This window comes from Somniosus microcephalus, chromosome 25 (genome assembly GCF_052327205.1).
Source record: "Somniosus microcephalus isolate GS21.2 chromosome 25, FLI_Smic_1.0, whole genome shotgun sequence".
Taxonomy (NCBI): Eukaryota; Metazoa; Chordata; class Chondrichthyes; order Squaliformes; family Somniosidae; genus Somniosus; species Somniosus microcephalus.
Window position 1 is genome coordinate 39,324,381 of NC_141011.1, and position 14,858 is coordinate 39,339,238.

Genomic DNA, 14,858 nt, shown 5'->3' on the forward strand with positions numbered 1-14,858 from the left:
GGATTGGAGGCGTGTGGGGGTTTAAAATCCCGAAATCGGGGGGCACGAACCCATCCTGTCCCCAACCCGCCTCCATGCCAGTTTCAAAGGAGGCGGATACCCGCCCCGCACTGGGACCCGCCTCCCCGAGGCGGGAAGGGGATTAGTGCCAATTAACTGCCTGTTAACAGGTAGTTAACAGGCAGTTTTTAGCCTAATCCCTATTTTCAATGTTGAAGTGTGGGATTCCCGACGGTTCCAAACCACGCAAGTTAGAGGAGGCAGACTGTCGGGATGAAGGGCTTGGAGGGGTCGAGATGTCCGGTGTTCAGGTGAGTGATGGGTGCATGAGTGCAAAGGTAAGTGTGTTTGGTGTGTCTAAAGTGATTAAATAAGTTTTACATACCTTTACTTACCTTTACAGCCTTCCTTCCTTCAGGTCTCGGGAGTCCCTCATCTCACCGGCACAGAAAGCAGAATGGCTGTGAGCTGTCAAAAATTGCAGCATTCAGCTTTCTGTTCCGGGGAGATCTCTAAATCATCCTGAGAGGAAGGAATTAACTTCGAATACAGATTGTCAGTGTTTGACAGCTTCAAACAGCTGTGAAACGCTGATATTTCATCTGTCAAAAGGTCTTGACAGATGAAGTATCAATCTGTGACATCACCTGTTGCTGGGTGGCCCTTAATTGGCCTGCTGAGCCCGCTGGGCGGGCTCAATAAGGTCAATCAAGTCAAAATCGCGTGGGTTGGCTAGAACTCGATGGAGGCGGGACTACAACCCCGAAAGTTGTAGTCCCACCTACCCGACTCCTCAATGAAAATCCAGCCCTTTGTGTCTGTCTTCATGGAAGAAGACACAAAAAACTTCCCGGAAATAATGGAGAACCAAGGCCCTAGCGAGAATGAGGAACTGAAAGCAATTAGTATTTGTAAAAAAATAGTACTGGAGAAATTAATGGGACAGAAAGCCAACAAATCCCCTGGACCTGATGGCCTACATCCCAGGGTTTTGAAAGAGGTGGCTATAGAGATAGTGGATGCATTGGTTGTCATTTTCCAAAATTCCATAGATTCTAGAATGGTTCCCACTGATTGGAAGGTAGCAAATGTAACCCCACTATTTAAGAAAGAAGGGAGAGAGAAAACTGGTAACTACAGACCAGTTAGCCTGACATCAGTAGTAGGGAAAATGCTAGAATCTATTATTAAGGACGTGATAACAGGGCACTTAGAAAATAATAATAGGAGTGGGCAGAGTCAACATGGATTTATGAAAGGGAAATCGTGTTTGACAAATCTGTTAGAGTTTTTTGAGGTTGTAACTAGCAGAATAGATAAGGGGGAACCAGTGGATGTGGTGTATTTGGATTTTCAGCAGGCATTCGATAAGGTGCCACACAAGAGGTTATTAAACAAAATTAGGGCACATGGGGTTGGGGGTAATATACTCGCATGGATTGAGGATTGGTGAGCAGACAGAAAACAGAGTAGGAATAAACAGGTCATTTTTGGGTTGGCAGGCTGTAACTAGTGGGGTACCACAAGGATCAGTGCTTGGGCCTCAGCTATTCACAATCTACATCAATGATTTGGATGAGGGGACCAAATGTCATATATTCAAAATTTGCTGGTGATACAAAGCTGGTTGGGAATGTAAGTTGTGAGGAGGATGCAAGGAGACTTCAAGGGAATATAGACAGGCTAAGTGAGTGGGCAAGAACATGGTAAATGGAATATAATGTGGAGAAATGTGAAGTTATCCACTTTGGTAGGAAAAATAGAAAAGCAGAGTATTTTTTAAATAGTGAGTGATTGAGAAATGTTGGTGCTCAGAGGGACCTGGGTGTCCTTGTACACGAATCACTGAAAGTTAACATGCAGGTACAGCAAGCAATTGGGAAAGCAAATGGTATGTTGGCTTTTATTGCAAGAGGATTTGAGTATAAGAGTAAAGAGGTCTTACTGCAATTATATAGGGCCCTGGTGAGACCACACCTGGAGTATTGTGTACAGTTTTGGTCTCCTTACCTAAGAAAGGATATACTTGCCATAGAGGTCGTGCAACGAAGGTTCACCAGACTGATTCCTGGGATGGGGGGATTGTCCTATGAGGAGAGATTGAGTAGACTAGGCCTATATTCTCTAGAGTTTAGAAGAATGAGAGGTGATCTCATTGAAACATACAAACTTCTTACTGGGCTTGACAGGGTAGATGCAGGGAGGATGTTTCCCCCTGGCTGGGGAGTCTAGAACCAGGGGTCACAATCTCAGAATTAAGGGGTCAGCCATTTAGGACTGAGATGAGGAGAAATTTCTTCACACAGAGGGTGGTGAATCTTTGGAATTCTCTACCCCAGAGGGCTGTGGAGGTTCAGTCATTGAGTATATTCAAGACCGAGATCGATAGATTATTGAATATTAAGGGAATCAAGGGATATGGGGATAGTGCAGAAAAGTGGAGATGAGTTAGAAGATCAGCCATGATCTTATTAAATGGTGGAGCAGGCTCGAGGGGCCAAATGGCCGACTCCTGCTCCTATTTCTTACATTCTTATGTTCTTATGAATATTAAATTTTACACGGCATGCACTGCCTGAAAGGGTGGTGGGAGCAGATTCAATAATAACTTTCAAAAGGGAATTGGATAAATACTTGAAGGGGTGAAAATCATAGGGCTACGGGAAAAGAGCGGGGGAGTGGGACTAATTGGAGAGCTCTTTCAAAGAGGCATGATGGGCCGAATGGCCTCCTTCTGTGCTGTAAGATTCTATTTTCTATGTAAATGTCCAACTTGATATAATAATATTTAAATACATGACAAATATTTAAATTAGCTATTTATAGATTCATAGAATTTTACAGCATAGTAAGAAGCCATTCAGCCCATGGTGCCGTTGTTGGCTGTCTGAAAGAACTCTCCACTTAGTCCCATTCCCCTGCCGTTTCCCCATGTTAAAAACATATCCTGCCTCCCACCAAATATTTGTGTAAACGTTGAAGCCTTTCTGTTCTCCTCTTACAGTTTCACTGTTTAGGTATATATGTACATGTCCTCGCCTCTCCTTATTCATCATTCCAAAATCGATCGCCTTTCTCCACATTAAACTTCACCTTGACATCTATCTGCCCAATCTACTAACCTGTCCATGTACTCTTCAGATCACTTACAGTATCCTCTCCTCTCTTAACTACACTTTCTATTTATATGTTGTCTACAATTTTTGGTATTGTGCCCAAGTCCAAGTCATTTATACATATTTAAGTACATAGAGAATATGTATATATAGAGAATTTATATATCTAGAGAATATGGGGGCGAAATTCCCCTCGTTTGGCCTCCAGTGGGAGGCGTTAACGGGGCGCAAATGGCTTTTCAATAACCGCGCCTCCCACTAAATTCCGTGGGAGGTTAGTGGCAGCGCGACTGGGTATCAGCCCGATCTTCGGCGCCCGGAGATCATGACGTCATCTCCGGGCGCAACGCCCCGGTAGCGCCTCAGGAGAAAAATTCGCACTCGCGCCCCGCAGCAGCGCCGGACGATGTTACCGACTGCTGCAGGGGTCGCGAACAGTGAGGCCGGCCGCTGGCGGGGCGCAACTTAAAGGTGGCCGGCCGACCAAAAAAAAAAATGCTGATTTAAAAAATATATATATTTTCGGCCACCGGTCGCGGCGTCCGTGCCATGAGCCCGGCACTCCCGCTCCCCAGTGGCCCAGAAATCTACAATGAAACCTGCAGAGCTCGCAGGGAAGAGGGAAGAGCCCCTGCAACACCACGCCACGTTTGGCCACATGTGGCGCTGCTGAGCACATCGCCCCGGATCGGGACATTCCCCATCTCTTGCACCCCAAGAGGCGAGTGGAGCGCTTGATTTAGCCTCCACTTTCCGCTTGGAGCAAAAAGAAGGAATTTAACAAATATTTGAAAAGGTTAGCGCCTGGCGCTAATTTTCCAAACCTTTTTCACTTAGCGCCCCAAACAGCCCGCATGGGGAATTTCTCCCCCATGTGTATATGTGCAGAATATTTATACACAGAATATTTATGTATATTGGGAAATATATATTGGGAGTAATTATATAAATTGAGAATATTTATATATATATAAAAGGGAAATTTATACATGTTGGGAATATTTATATGTATATGGAACTTTTATACATACTGGGAATATTTATATATATTGGGAATATTTATATCTATATAGGGAATATTTATATATATATATATATATGTGGAATATTTATATATATTGGGAATATTTATTATATCTATATAGGGAATATTTATATATCTATATATTGGGAATATTTATATATATATATATATATATATATAAAAGAGGCCGTGCGGGTGTGAAACAAACAAGTGTGAACCTCCGGAGTGATGTCATGATTCTCCCCAGCACCTGCAAAAAGAAAAAGGACCAATCTTAGGCTGGCATCAAAATGTACAAACATTGTTTAAAATTGAATACTGAAGAAGTTATTTTTAGTAAACGTAAAATACACATAGCAATCTTTTTCCGCCTAGGCTGCAGATCAGGTCGAGCTACAGTTCTATGGATGTCTAATGCTCTCCAGTACCTTGTCCGAGGTGGCCAGTCTCCAAGTGTAAGGCTTAAGACAGTCAATGCGAGCGAGCTATTCCACCATGGGGGGTCACGTCGCAGTTCAAGCTTAATCTCGCCCTCACCGGACATCGGCGCATGGTCACTGGGGAATGATGCGGTGGGGAGGCCGTGAGAAAGTTAGGTTTGGGTCCCTCACATTTTACGAGATGACACAACTAGTAAAACGTGGGAGAACCAAGCAATACGCTGTTCTCATTTGACTATCCAGCAGGAGGCACTGGTTAGCGATTAGCAGCTGACTTTTCTATACCCGCGCCCCCCCCCCCCCCCCCAATCCCTAACTCAAGAGGTACTGAGCTCAATTGTAGGGCCCTGTCATTCTACAGGCCGGGGATTAAACCTGGAACCCGTTGTGGCTGTATGGCTTAGGGATTGACACTGTTCTAACTGAAAAACAAGAGACTGCCTGTTCCCCACTAACAAAATCACAGGACTGGGTGGCTTAGAATCATAGAATGCAGAAGGAGTCCATTCGGCCCATCGTGCCTGTGCTGGCCCTTTGAAAGAGCTATCCAATTAGTCTCACTCCTCCTGCTCTTTAAATAGCCCTGCTAATTTCTCCTTTTCAAGTACTTATCCAATTCCCTTTTGAAAGTTACTATTGAATCTGCTTCCATCACCCTTTCAGGCAGCACATTCCAGATCCCAACAACTCGCTGCGTAAAAACAATTCTCCTCATCTCCCCCTCTGGATCTTTTGCCAGTTATCTTAAATCTGTGTCCCCTGGTTACATACGAAAATGACAGACAGGAAAAGAACCACTTGTCCATCCAGCCTGCCCCGTCCAGTCATGATGCCCCCTGCATCACTCCCCACCCATTCGGAGCCATGTAATCTCCAACGCTGGGGGTTTCTGGGGCTCAGGTTGCACATCGGATTGTGGCCATCACTCAGATTTATCAGATAACGTGGTTCAGTTTTAATTTTCACCCCAGACTCGATAATTATATTATCACTGACCCTCTTGCCAGTGGATAGTTTCTCCTCATTTACTGTATCATCATGATTTTGAACAGTTCTATTTTGATTTCTCGAGCATGTACTAATTAGGGAGGGAGAAAAAGAGGCATCCCGTTGTTTCGCATTAAAAGAGGAATTTCACCCACATTCCCACAGCCTTTACCACTGAAGTATGACCCCTGACCTCTCCACATCTTCGACCCCAGTAGAAGGTGAGCGAGATGCCATCAGCTCTCAGCCTTGTGACTCTGTGGGAGGCTGGGAGGCTGAGAAGCTTGTCCTAAATGCTCTCTTGTGTGTTTTATGTTTTTTTCCCAAGAATTCCCCAGTGGCGCTCTTCACACACTCTCGCTCTCTCCCTCTCTCACTTCTGAATCCTTGACAATAAAACTGATAAAACATCTCAGAGTGAACAAGACAGGCCTTTCACTCCATTCCAAAAAGGAAATTTACAATTGAATGAAGAGCAGAGAGGAAGCCAGCGCACTGGGACTCTGAATAATTAATAACCATTCCAAAAAAAAAGACTTGTTTTTAAAAAGAGACAGTTTTGAATTGCTTCATCACTGTCTGAATCAGATAATGAATCGAGGATCTCGCTGAGGTCTTTTTTATTTTCACTAATTTCACTCGAGGAGATAGACTGAAGGACAAAGAGCCCCCGAGAGGGCTAGAGGGGCGGTTTGCATCCGGTTTCAGATTGGATAATGATAGCGCGCCCAGGCTCAGGAAGATGCTGAGCAAGAAAAACTCTCAACGGAACGAGTTGCAAGTGCGAGATAAAGTAAATAGCCGTCGCATGATTCGTAACAATTTTTCCAACTTTCCCTTCCTCCTTTCCCGAAGGCGCTGGCTTCCTCCCAAGGGAATTCTGCCCTGCGGGTTAATAGGCACCTGCTGGTAGACAATCCAGGTGAGGTCACCCTTCCAGGGGGAAGCCTATTCCACTCGAGAGGCATCACAGCTGAACACAGCTGCCGCCCCCCCCCCGCCCTCACCCGACAGCCCACTTGCACACACATGTCCAGCAGGGGTCACAGGAAAGAACAAATGTGGGCTTTATTACCCCCCTCCCGAGCCCAGCAGCATTGGGAACAATTGCAGCCACCTTAAAGAAAGAACTTGCATTTATATAGCGCCTTTCACAAACTCAGGACATCACAAAGCGCTTTATAGCCAATGAACTTCTTCTGAAGTGGAGTCACTGTTGTAATGTGGGAAATGTGGCAGCCAATTTGCGCACAGCAAGATCCCACAAACATCCATGTGAAAATGACCAGATAATCTCTTTTAGTAATGTTGGGGTAGAGATAAATATTGGCCAGGGTGACTCTGAGGCAGGAGGTGTTCAAGTCCCACTCCAGAGACTTGAGCACAAAATCTAGGCTGGCACTTAGAGGGAGTGCTGCACTGTCAGAGGTGCCATCTTTCGGGTGCGATGTTATACTGAGGCCCTGTCTGCCCTCTCAGGTAGATGTAAAAGATCTATCTATGAAGAAGAGCTGAGGAGTTGTCCCTAGTGTCCTGACCAATATTTATCCCTCAACCAACATCACTAAAAAATAGATTATTTGGCCATTATCTCATTGCTGTTTGTGGGAGCTTGCTGTGCACAAATTGGCTGCCGCGTTTCCTACATTACAACAGTGACTACACTTCAAAAGAACTTCATTGGCTGTAAAGCTCTTTGGGAGTCCTGAGATCATGAAAGGTGCTGTGTAAATGCAAGTTCTTTCTATTTCAAAAAATGTAAACTTTTTGATCTGAACTTAACTGATTTAAATATTTTGATTTCAGTAATCTGTGAATTACAAGATTTTATACCTGTCCTAATCATGGCAAAGGACAGCAGTACCGTCACAGAGAGCAATAACCTCACACTGTTCCTCATAGTGATCGACCTAGAATGAGACAAATACAACAGTAAGAGAAGTACTGACCCAGGGCAGGGGACAGGCCTGTATTTGATGAGAAGCAGGACAAAGCCCCTCCCCTTTGCTTTCAGACTGCCGTGAAGAATTGGCACAAACACGATACTGAATGCCAATCGCCACCCTTCAAAACAACCGATCCATTTCCAATTAGCGGAAAGGGACATGGAGCATGCAAGTAGGAAAGTAGCCCGCGGGAGGCAGGGAGAGTGCCTGTTGGCGTAGGGTTCAGTTCCCAAGTCTTTGCACAGTTCGGGCATATCACTTGGGAAAGCCCCTTCTGAAAATGGCACGGGCTGCTCTGGAGGTGCAATTGCAGGATACGGATTCACTGCCAGAAGACAGTCAGGGACTGGTGTGTAGTGGTACAGTGGCGTTGTGGTTATGTTGCTAGAGCAAGCAGCTCAGAGGCCTGAACTAATAATTCAGTAGAATATGAGGTCAGTTGCCATCATGGCAGTTTGAGAGTTTGAATTCAGTTTAAAAACAACAGGTATCAGTAAAAGTGACCATGAAACTATCGGATTGTCGTAAAAACCCAACGGGTTGCCTCGTGTCCTTTAGGGAAGGAAACCTGCCGTCCTTACCCGCTCTGGGCCTATACTTAACTCCAGTTTTTTTTGTGTCTAATAAATGTTGCCATATTTGCACATTTTAATTTACTGTGCGTGTAAATTTATCACAAATTTAGTTTACCATGAACTTAGATTCACATTTCCTATGTTTGTGTGTCAGCTGTGGCTCAGTGGGCAGCACTCTCCCTTCTGAGTCAGAAGGTTGTGGGTTCAAGTCCCACTCCAGAGACTTGAGCACAGAATCCAGGCTGACACTCCCAGGGCAGTGCTGAGGGAGTGCTGCACTGTCGGAGGTGCCGTCTTTCGGATGAGACGTTAAACTGAGGGCCCCGTCTGCTCTCTCAGGTGGGTGTAAAAAATCCCACGGTACTATTCAAAGAGGAGCAGGGGAGTTCTCCCGGGCAATATTTATCCCTCAACCAACATCGCTAAAACAGATTATCATAGAATCTTACAGCATAGAAAGAGGCCATTTGGTCCATTGTGCCTGTTTGAAAGGGCGATCCAATTAGTCCCACTCCCCTTGCTCTTTCCCTCTTTCAGGCAGTGCATTCTATATAGATCTATACACTCGCTGCATCAAGAAATTTCTCCGCACCTCCTCTTGTGGAACCTTGCTGTGCACAATTTGGCTGCTGCATTTCTCTGCATTACAACAGTTAGTGCACTTCACTGGCTGTGAAATGCTTTGGGATGTCCTAAGGTTCTTTCTTTACTGCATTTCTTGCAAGTGCCCCTCAGCACACAGACTGTTGGCAGTCTCAGTGTCACCGTTTCCTGATGTCTGGTGTTTCGGAACTTCAGGTGTGCTGTGGGCTCCCGTTTCTCAGATATGGGCTGCTCTGAGATCGCCCTCTGATCCCCCTTGAGAGGAAAGCAGCGGTCCTAAGCTCAACGGGGGGGGGGGTAAATTTTAACCTAACCCTCCGGTTGGGAAACCCACGGGATCGGGTGGAACGCCCCGCCCAATATTGACTTCAATGGAGAGTAAAATTGGGCAGGGCGTTAAAAGCAGCGTTGCACCCGGTTCAGTCAGTTTCCCGCGGGGCGGGTTAGGTTACAATTGCCCCCCAGAGAGTGTGCCCGTCTCTTCTCCCCTTCCCTCCAAGGCAGGGCTGAGATCGGAAACTCATCGTGTGGGGGCAAGTGTGCAGAGGCGAACCCAGATGCTTTCACTCTGCAATATGTGGATTCTGACACACCAACTTACTACAATCCAGAACTGTACTTGCATTTACGACCTTGCAGTGGAATTAAAAAGATAAATTATATTAGAAGATTGCAGAAGACGGTTAATAAAAAAGTGATTCCCCTGTCATTAGCGGCACTGAAAAACACAAATGAGCTGATCTCAATTGTTTCGAGAGCTGTAGGGATCCAGATGTTACTGATTAAAAATGCAAGCTTTGAGCCAGAGTCCCCCTCCCTTCGTAAGTGGTTTTCTGATTTCCAGTGAGCGCTGAGAGGCACTAAAATAGAAGAGAGAGGAGACAGGCATAGATTGTGGATCTCTCTCTCTCAGTCCTGCTGTACTGGGACCCCTAAGCACAGTGCTCAAAGCGAGGAGAGAGGGGGAGCATCTCCTTATCATGTGCCCGTCTGAACCCTTTAAAAGAAAATAATTCAATAATCCACGTTTTTCCCAGCTCCGAATGAAATTATAGATCCCCAAAATCAGTAACAATAACTTACTCAGACAGAGATGTGATGTCAAAAAAAAGAAACTGCAGTTACTCACTCAGTCAGCACATTTTATTCTAGGATCAGTGTTAAGAATGACTTTTCGCTCCTTTTCTGCCTCTGTGCAAGCAGTCCAACTTACGAATGATTCGGATCAGCTGAGTTGTAAATGAAGGGTGTTTTGGGGGCGAGGGGGGGTTTGGGAGGTCTGGGAGGAGCCAGTCTAAGAACCTCTTAACGACTGGAGAGCTCGGAATGCTAAGTTAGTCTGGAAGCTGTTTGCAGATATTTAACCAAACCCTGGGAGGATAAGGTTAGACCCTAACTCCTAGTTTTCCCTTTTCCAAAGCTCATGGATGACCAGCCCCGCCACGATCTGTGAGAGAGAAGCAAAACGTGTTGCCGTGGCAAGGCGCTGCATGATTTCCGCGGGCAGTCTCCCCAGGTCACCCGGCAGCAAAAGTGGTCAATGCAAAACTGAGGGACACTGACCAAGAAATTCAAACCAGTTAGAAGAGAGTAGACACACAGGTGCTTTCTTCTGAATGACTCACTAGTTCCCCACATGCATTCTGTTTGTACAACATATAGAGCAGGATTTATATATACATACGTCAGCCGTGGGTCAGCAGGTGGAGCTCTCACCTTCGGAGTCAGGAGGTTGTGGGTTCAAGCCCCACTCCAGAGACTTGAGACCATAATCTCGGCTGACACTCCAGTGCTGCACTGTCGGAGGTGCTGTCTTTCAGATGAGGCCCTGTCTGCTGTCTGGGGTGGATGTAAAAGATCCCATGGTACAATTTCAAAGAAGAGCAGGGGAGTTCTCCCCGGTGTCCTGGCCAATATTTATCCCCCAGCCATCATCACTAAACTACAAATAGTTCTCATTACTGCAAAGCTGCCATTTATTGCTGGATGGTTCAATGGGTGGATGAGCGTTTGGAGTGCTGTTGATTTAACAAGATCCACAGTTTAACCCCAGCTCCACTATTAGAGGGTAATTTTAACTTAAGGCAATATTGGAATGCCCACCCATTCTACGCCCCACCCGATTATCCTTTCTGCTGAAGTCAAGGGAATGGAGGATGGGGCGGGGGTGATAACGACCGGCCAACTCTCGATATCATCCGTTTTACACTATCGCTCAAAATTAAAATGACCCCCTTCGTTTCTAGGGAAGGCGAAGCAGAAACTCATTGAAGGGGTAGTTAGGTGATGGAAGGGAATTGTGGGTTTCTGTGCAAGGATTGGCTGAGGATCCCCCACCTCCTCTATACTTATCTTTGTGATCTTTCATTGCACATAGCACAAAAAAGTCTCCCCTTCCCCTTGAGGAAAGAAGATGAGTTAAGTCAGGAGATCGTGGCCAAGTGACCCCAAGCTTTTTTTTCAAAGCTTGTAGGTCGTGGGAAGAAGGGAAGACCAAAGCTGCTTTTCCATTTCAGGTGATCTGGTGATGGTATCGCCAACTCCTGACCCGCAGGTGGCCTGGTGATGGTATCGCCAACTCCTGACCCGCAGGTGACCTGGTGATAGTATCGCCAACTCCTGACCCGCAGGTGACCTGGTGATGGTATCGCCAACTCCTGACCCGCAGGTGGCCTGGTGATGGTATCGCCAACTCCTGACCCGCAGGTGACCTGGTGATAGTGTCGCCAACTCCTGATCCGCAGGTGACCTGGTGATGGTATCGCCAACTCCTGATCCGCAGGTGACCTGGTGATGGCATCGCCAACTCCTGACCCGCAGGTGGCCTGGTGATGGTATCGCCAACTCCTGACCCGCAGGTGATCTGGTGATGGCATCGCCAACTCCTGACCCGCAGGTGACCTGGTGATGGTATCGCCAACTCCTGATCCACAGGTGACCTGGTGATGGCATCACCAACTCCTGACCCGCAGGTGTCATGGAGCCGGTGGTAACCCACAGTAACTGGGCAACTACCAGGAAAACCCAGTGACACCGGACTCAATGTAATTGGGAGTTTCCACTAAGACCGCCTACCTCCACCTCCGTAACATCGCCCCTGCTTCAGCTCATCTGCTGCTGGGAACCCTCATCCATGCCTTTGTTATCTCCCGACTTGACTATCCCAATGCTCACTGGCCGGCCTACCACCTTGCACCCTCCATAAACTTGAGCTCATCCAAAACTCCGCTGCCCATATCCTAACTCGCAAAAACACCCCTGTGCTCGCTGACCTACACTGGCTCCCGGTCCGGCAATACCTCGATTTTTAAATTCTCATCCTTGTGTTCAAATCCCTCCATGGCCTCGCCCCTCCCTATCTCTGTAACCTCCTCCAGCCCCACAACCCTCTGCAAACTCTGCCTTCCTCCAATTCTGACCTCTTGCGCATCCCAGATTTTCATTGCCCCATCATTGGCGGCCGTGCCCTCAGCTGCTGTGCCCCTAAGCTCTGGAATTCCCTCCCTAAACTTCTCCACCTCTCTCTTCTCCTGTAAGACACTCCTTAAAACCTACCTCTTTGGCCAAGCTTTTGATCACCTCTCCTAATATCTCCTATGGCTCGGTGTCAAATTTTGTTTCATAATCGCTCCTGTGAAGCGCCTTGGGACGTTTTCACTATGTTAAAGGCATGGCATAATTGCAAGTTGTTGTTGTGAGGGGTTCTGTGGTATTTGGTGTCTTGGGACAGAATGTGAGAGAGCCGGATGAGTCTTAACTTCAACACAGTGAGAAAAAAGGAAAGTCACTCAATTCTGCTTGAACCTTCCTAACCAGGAGTTAAATTGTTTACTGAGATCAGTTACAGCCTAGATCCTCCGTGCTTTGTTGAGCAGGAAGCTGCATTGTTTCAGCTCACTCGCTGCCAGAGATACACCCAGTGTCCAACTCAAGCTGCAGGCAAAGTACTTTTGCTCGAAATTGTGCAGCTTGATTTATCGTGTCATCGTGCCACAGACAACGGCTGACATGCTGAGCATTCTTCAAAGTTACATAATAATCCTTGCAGGCTGCACAAGCACAAAGTTAAACTGCGCTTTCCCACTTTGGTCTTTCTCGTTCCTTGTCTGATTATCACAGGAGGAGGCCATTCAGCCCCTCGAGCCTATTCCACCGTTCAATTAAATCACGATAAAAAGAGCCTGAGGGGGAAGATGAGGCGAATTTTGTTTTTACGCAGCGAGTTGTTGTGACCTGGAACGCGCTGCCTGACAGGGCGGTGGAAACAGATTCAACAGGAACTTGCAAAAGGGAATTGGTTAAATATTTGAAAAGGAAAAAATTGCAGGGCTGTGGTGAAAGAGGCGGGAAGTGGGGCTAATTGGAGAGCTCTTTCAAAGAGTCGGCACAGGCACGATGGGCCGAATGGCCTCCTTCTGTGCTGTTTGATTCTGTGACTGATCTGCAGCTCTGTGCTGTACTCGACAGGTGCTGGGTCGGTTCCGACTAATCAGTCTCCATGGGCAACCCCACTAGGTCGGAAGGCTATTGGACAATGGGGAGTGTGGTCATTGTAGCTAAAACCAATCCAGTCCCCAACTAATGACTACACCCTTCCAGCAGCAAGCACTGGGCGGCAAGCCTGGGACTCTTGGCTGGGTTTGCCTCTCTCTAGACTAGGGAGACTTAGGCCAATTGTAGCACTTTAGTGATTCCAAGGGTTTGCTCCGAGAGTGCAGCCGGTCGTGTGAGACCCTGGCAGTGAGAGAGGGTTTCCAGTATTGTCCACAACCTGAGAACAAATACAAAATATAGGTAAGTGAATACGCACTCAGTACAGGCGGGTACACACTCTGTATGGAATTCACCCAGTCGTTTTGCCATGGTTTTCTTTTCCACCACCCTCTTACTAAAAACCTATTGCTAAATTTCTCGACCTCCGTAACTTTAAACTCTGTCCACTAGTCCTCAAATCCATGGATCCAGATTCTCTATACCCATTGAAAGTCTTAAAGACTTCCATCATGTTCCCCCCTCATCCTCTTTTCCAGGAGATTGTAGTCACTGGCTGATGGATCTCTCCTCATAACCCAACCCTCTGAAGAGCCTGTCTGTAATACAGAAACCAAAACTAGACCCAGTGCGAGAGACACAGCCTCAGCTGGTCCAGATACAAATTCAAACTATTTACTGGAGGAAGTCATTGAGGCAAACTGGAGCGAGAGAGGGAGGGGAGACTGGGGGATGTGGGCAGTGGAAATAGGAAGGCGGGGCTGAGATCAAGCGAAACGGTGTTTTGTGATTCCAGAAATTCCCTATCGGACGTAAAGGTTTCAGATTTAGCAACAAACTAAAACTCCGAACAATGTTTTCACTGACTGCATTTACTGCTGAGATGATCACAAGTTGGCTTTGCATGTAGGAGATCCTTCGGCCCATCTAATCTCTTCCTCCCAGAATAGCCACCCTATCGTCTGCCCATCGCAGAATCCAGCTGTTTCCTAGATGTGTGTCCCCTCCATTCCCTTCAGCAGCACTCTGGGATTTCCTTCCTGAACCGCTCCACCTTTAAGCCCAAGCTTAGGGTCAACCCCTCCTAATCTCTCCGCGTCCATTTTTTTTGTCTGTTCACGCTTCCGTGAAGCAACTTGGGACGTTTTTCTATGTTATAGGTGTTTCTATAAATGCCAGTTGTTGTTTTGGTGAACGAGTTCAGTGTCCTGACTTCCCCCCGTCACTGACTCGTTAATAAACTAATACTCCGTTATAACAACCGAAAATGCTGAAAAAACTCAACTGGCCAAGCAACATCTGTGGACGAAGGGTTTCGACCCGAAACATTGACTCTATTTCTCTCTCCACGGATGTTGCCTGGCCTGCTGAGTTTTTCCAGCATTTTCTGTTGTTATTTCGGATGTCCAGCATCCGCAGTATTTTGCTAACGATGTCCTTAACTTGTACAGCACCACCCCACCTCTGTGACCTCTTGTCCTCTCCTGCCGTGGCTGAGCGATTGCCAAGAAAACACTGGGACCAAACAGTACACAGTACGGGAAAGGTTCCTCACCCACCCCCTCTTCACCTATCTGGGAGTGTTGCAACAAGATTCCTCTGGATCAGAGCGCGTCGTAAGATTGTGGTTATTAGGAGCAGTCAAGCGTTCTGCATAAAGGCTTATTCTGGTGCAT

General features: G+C 46.7%; 1 protein-coding gene across 1 annotated transcript in view; it reads right to left on the minus strand.

Moving 5' to 3' along the window:
- LOC147100717 (glutamate receptor U1-like) overlaps positions 1 to 9,995 on the minus strand; it is a 28,577-nt gene extending 18,582 nt beyond the window's left edge. The window contains exons 1-3 of the mRNA XM_085967246.1: positions 9,821 to 9,995; positions 7,401 to 7,477; positions 4,359 to 4,390 (exon numbers count right to left, since the gene is read on the minus strand). Coding sequence (XP_085823372.1) covers positions 4,359 to 4,390; positions 7,401 to 7,467 — 99 coding nt within the window. The 5' untranslated portion in view covers positions 7,468 to 7,477; positions 9,821 to 9,995. The remainder of the gene's footprint in view (positions 1 to 4,358; positions 4,391 to 7,400; positions 7,478 to 9,820) is intronic.
- Positions 9,996 to 14,858: the final 4,863 nt, after the last annotated feature.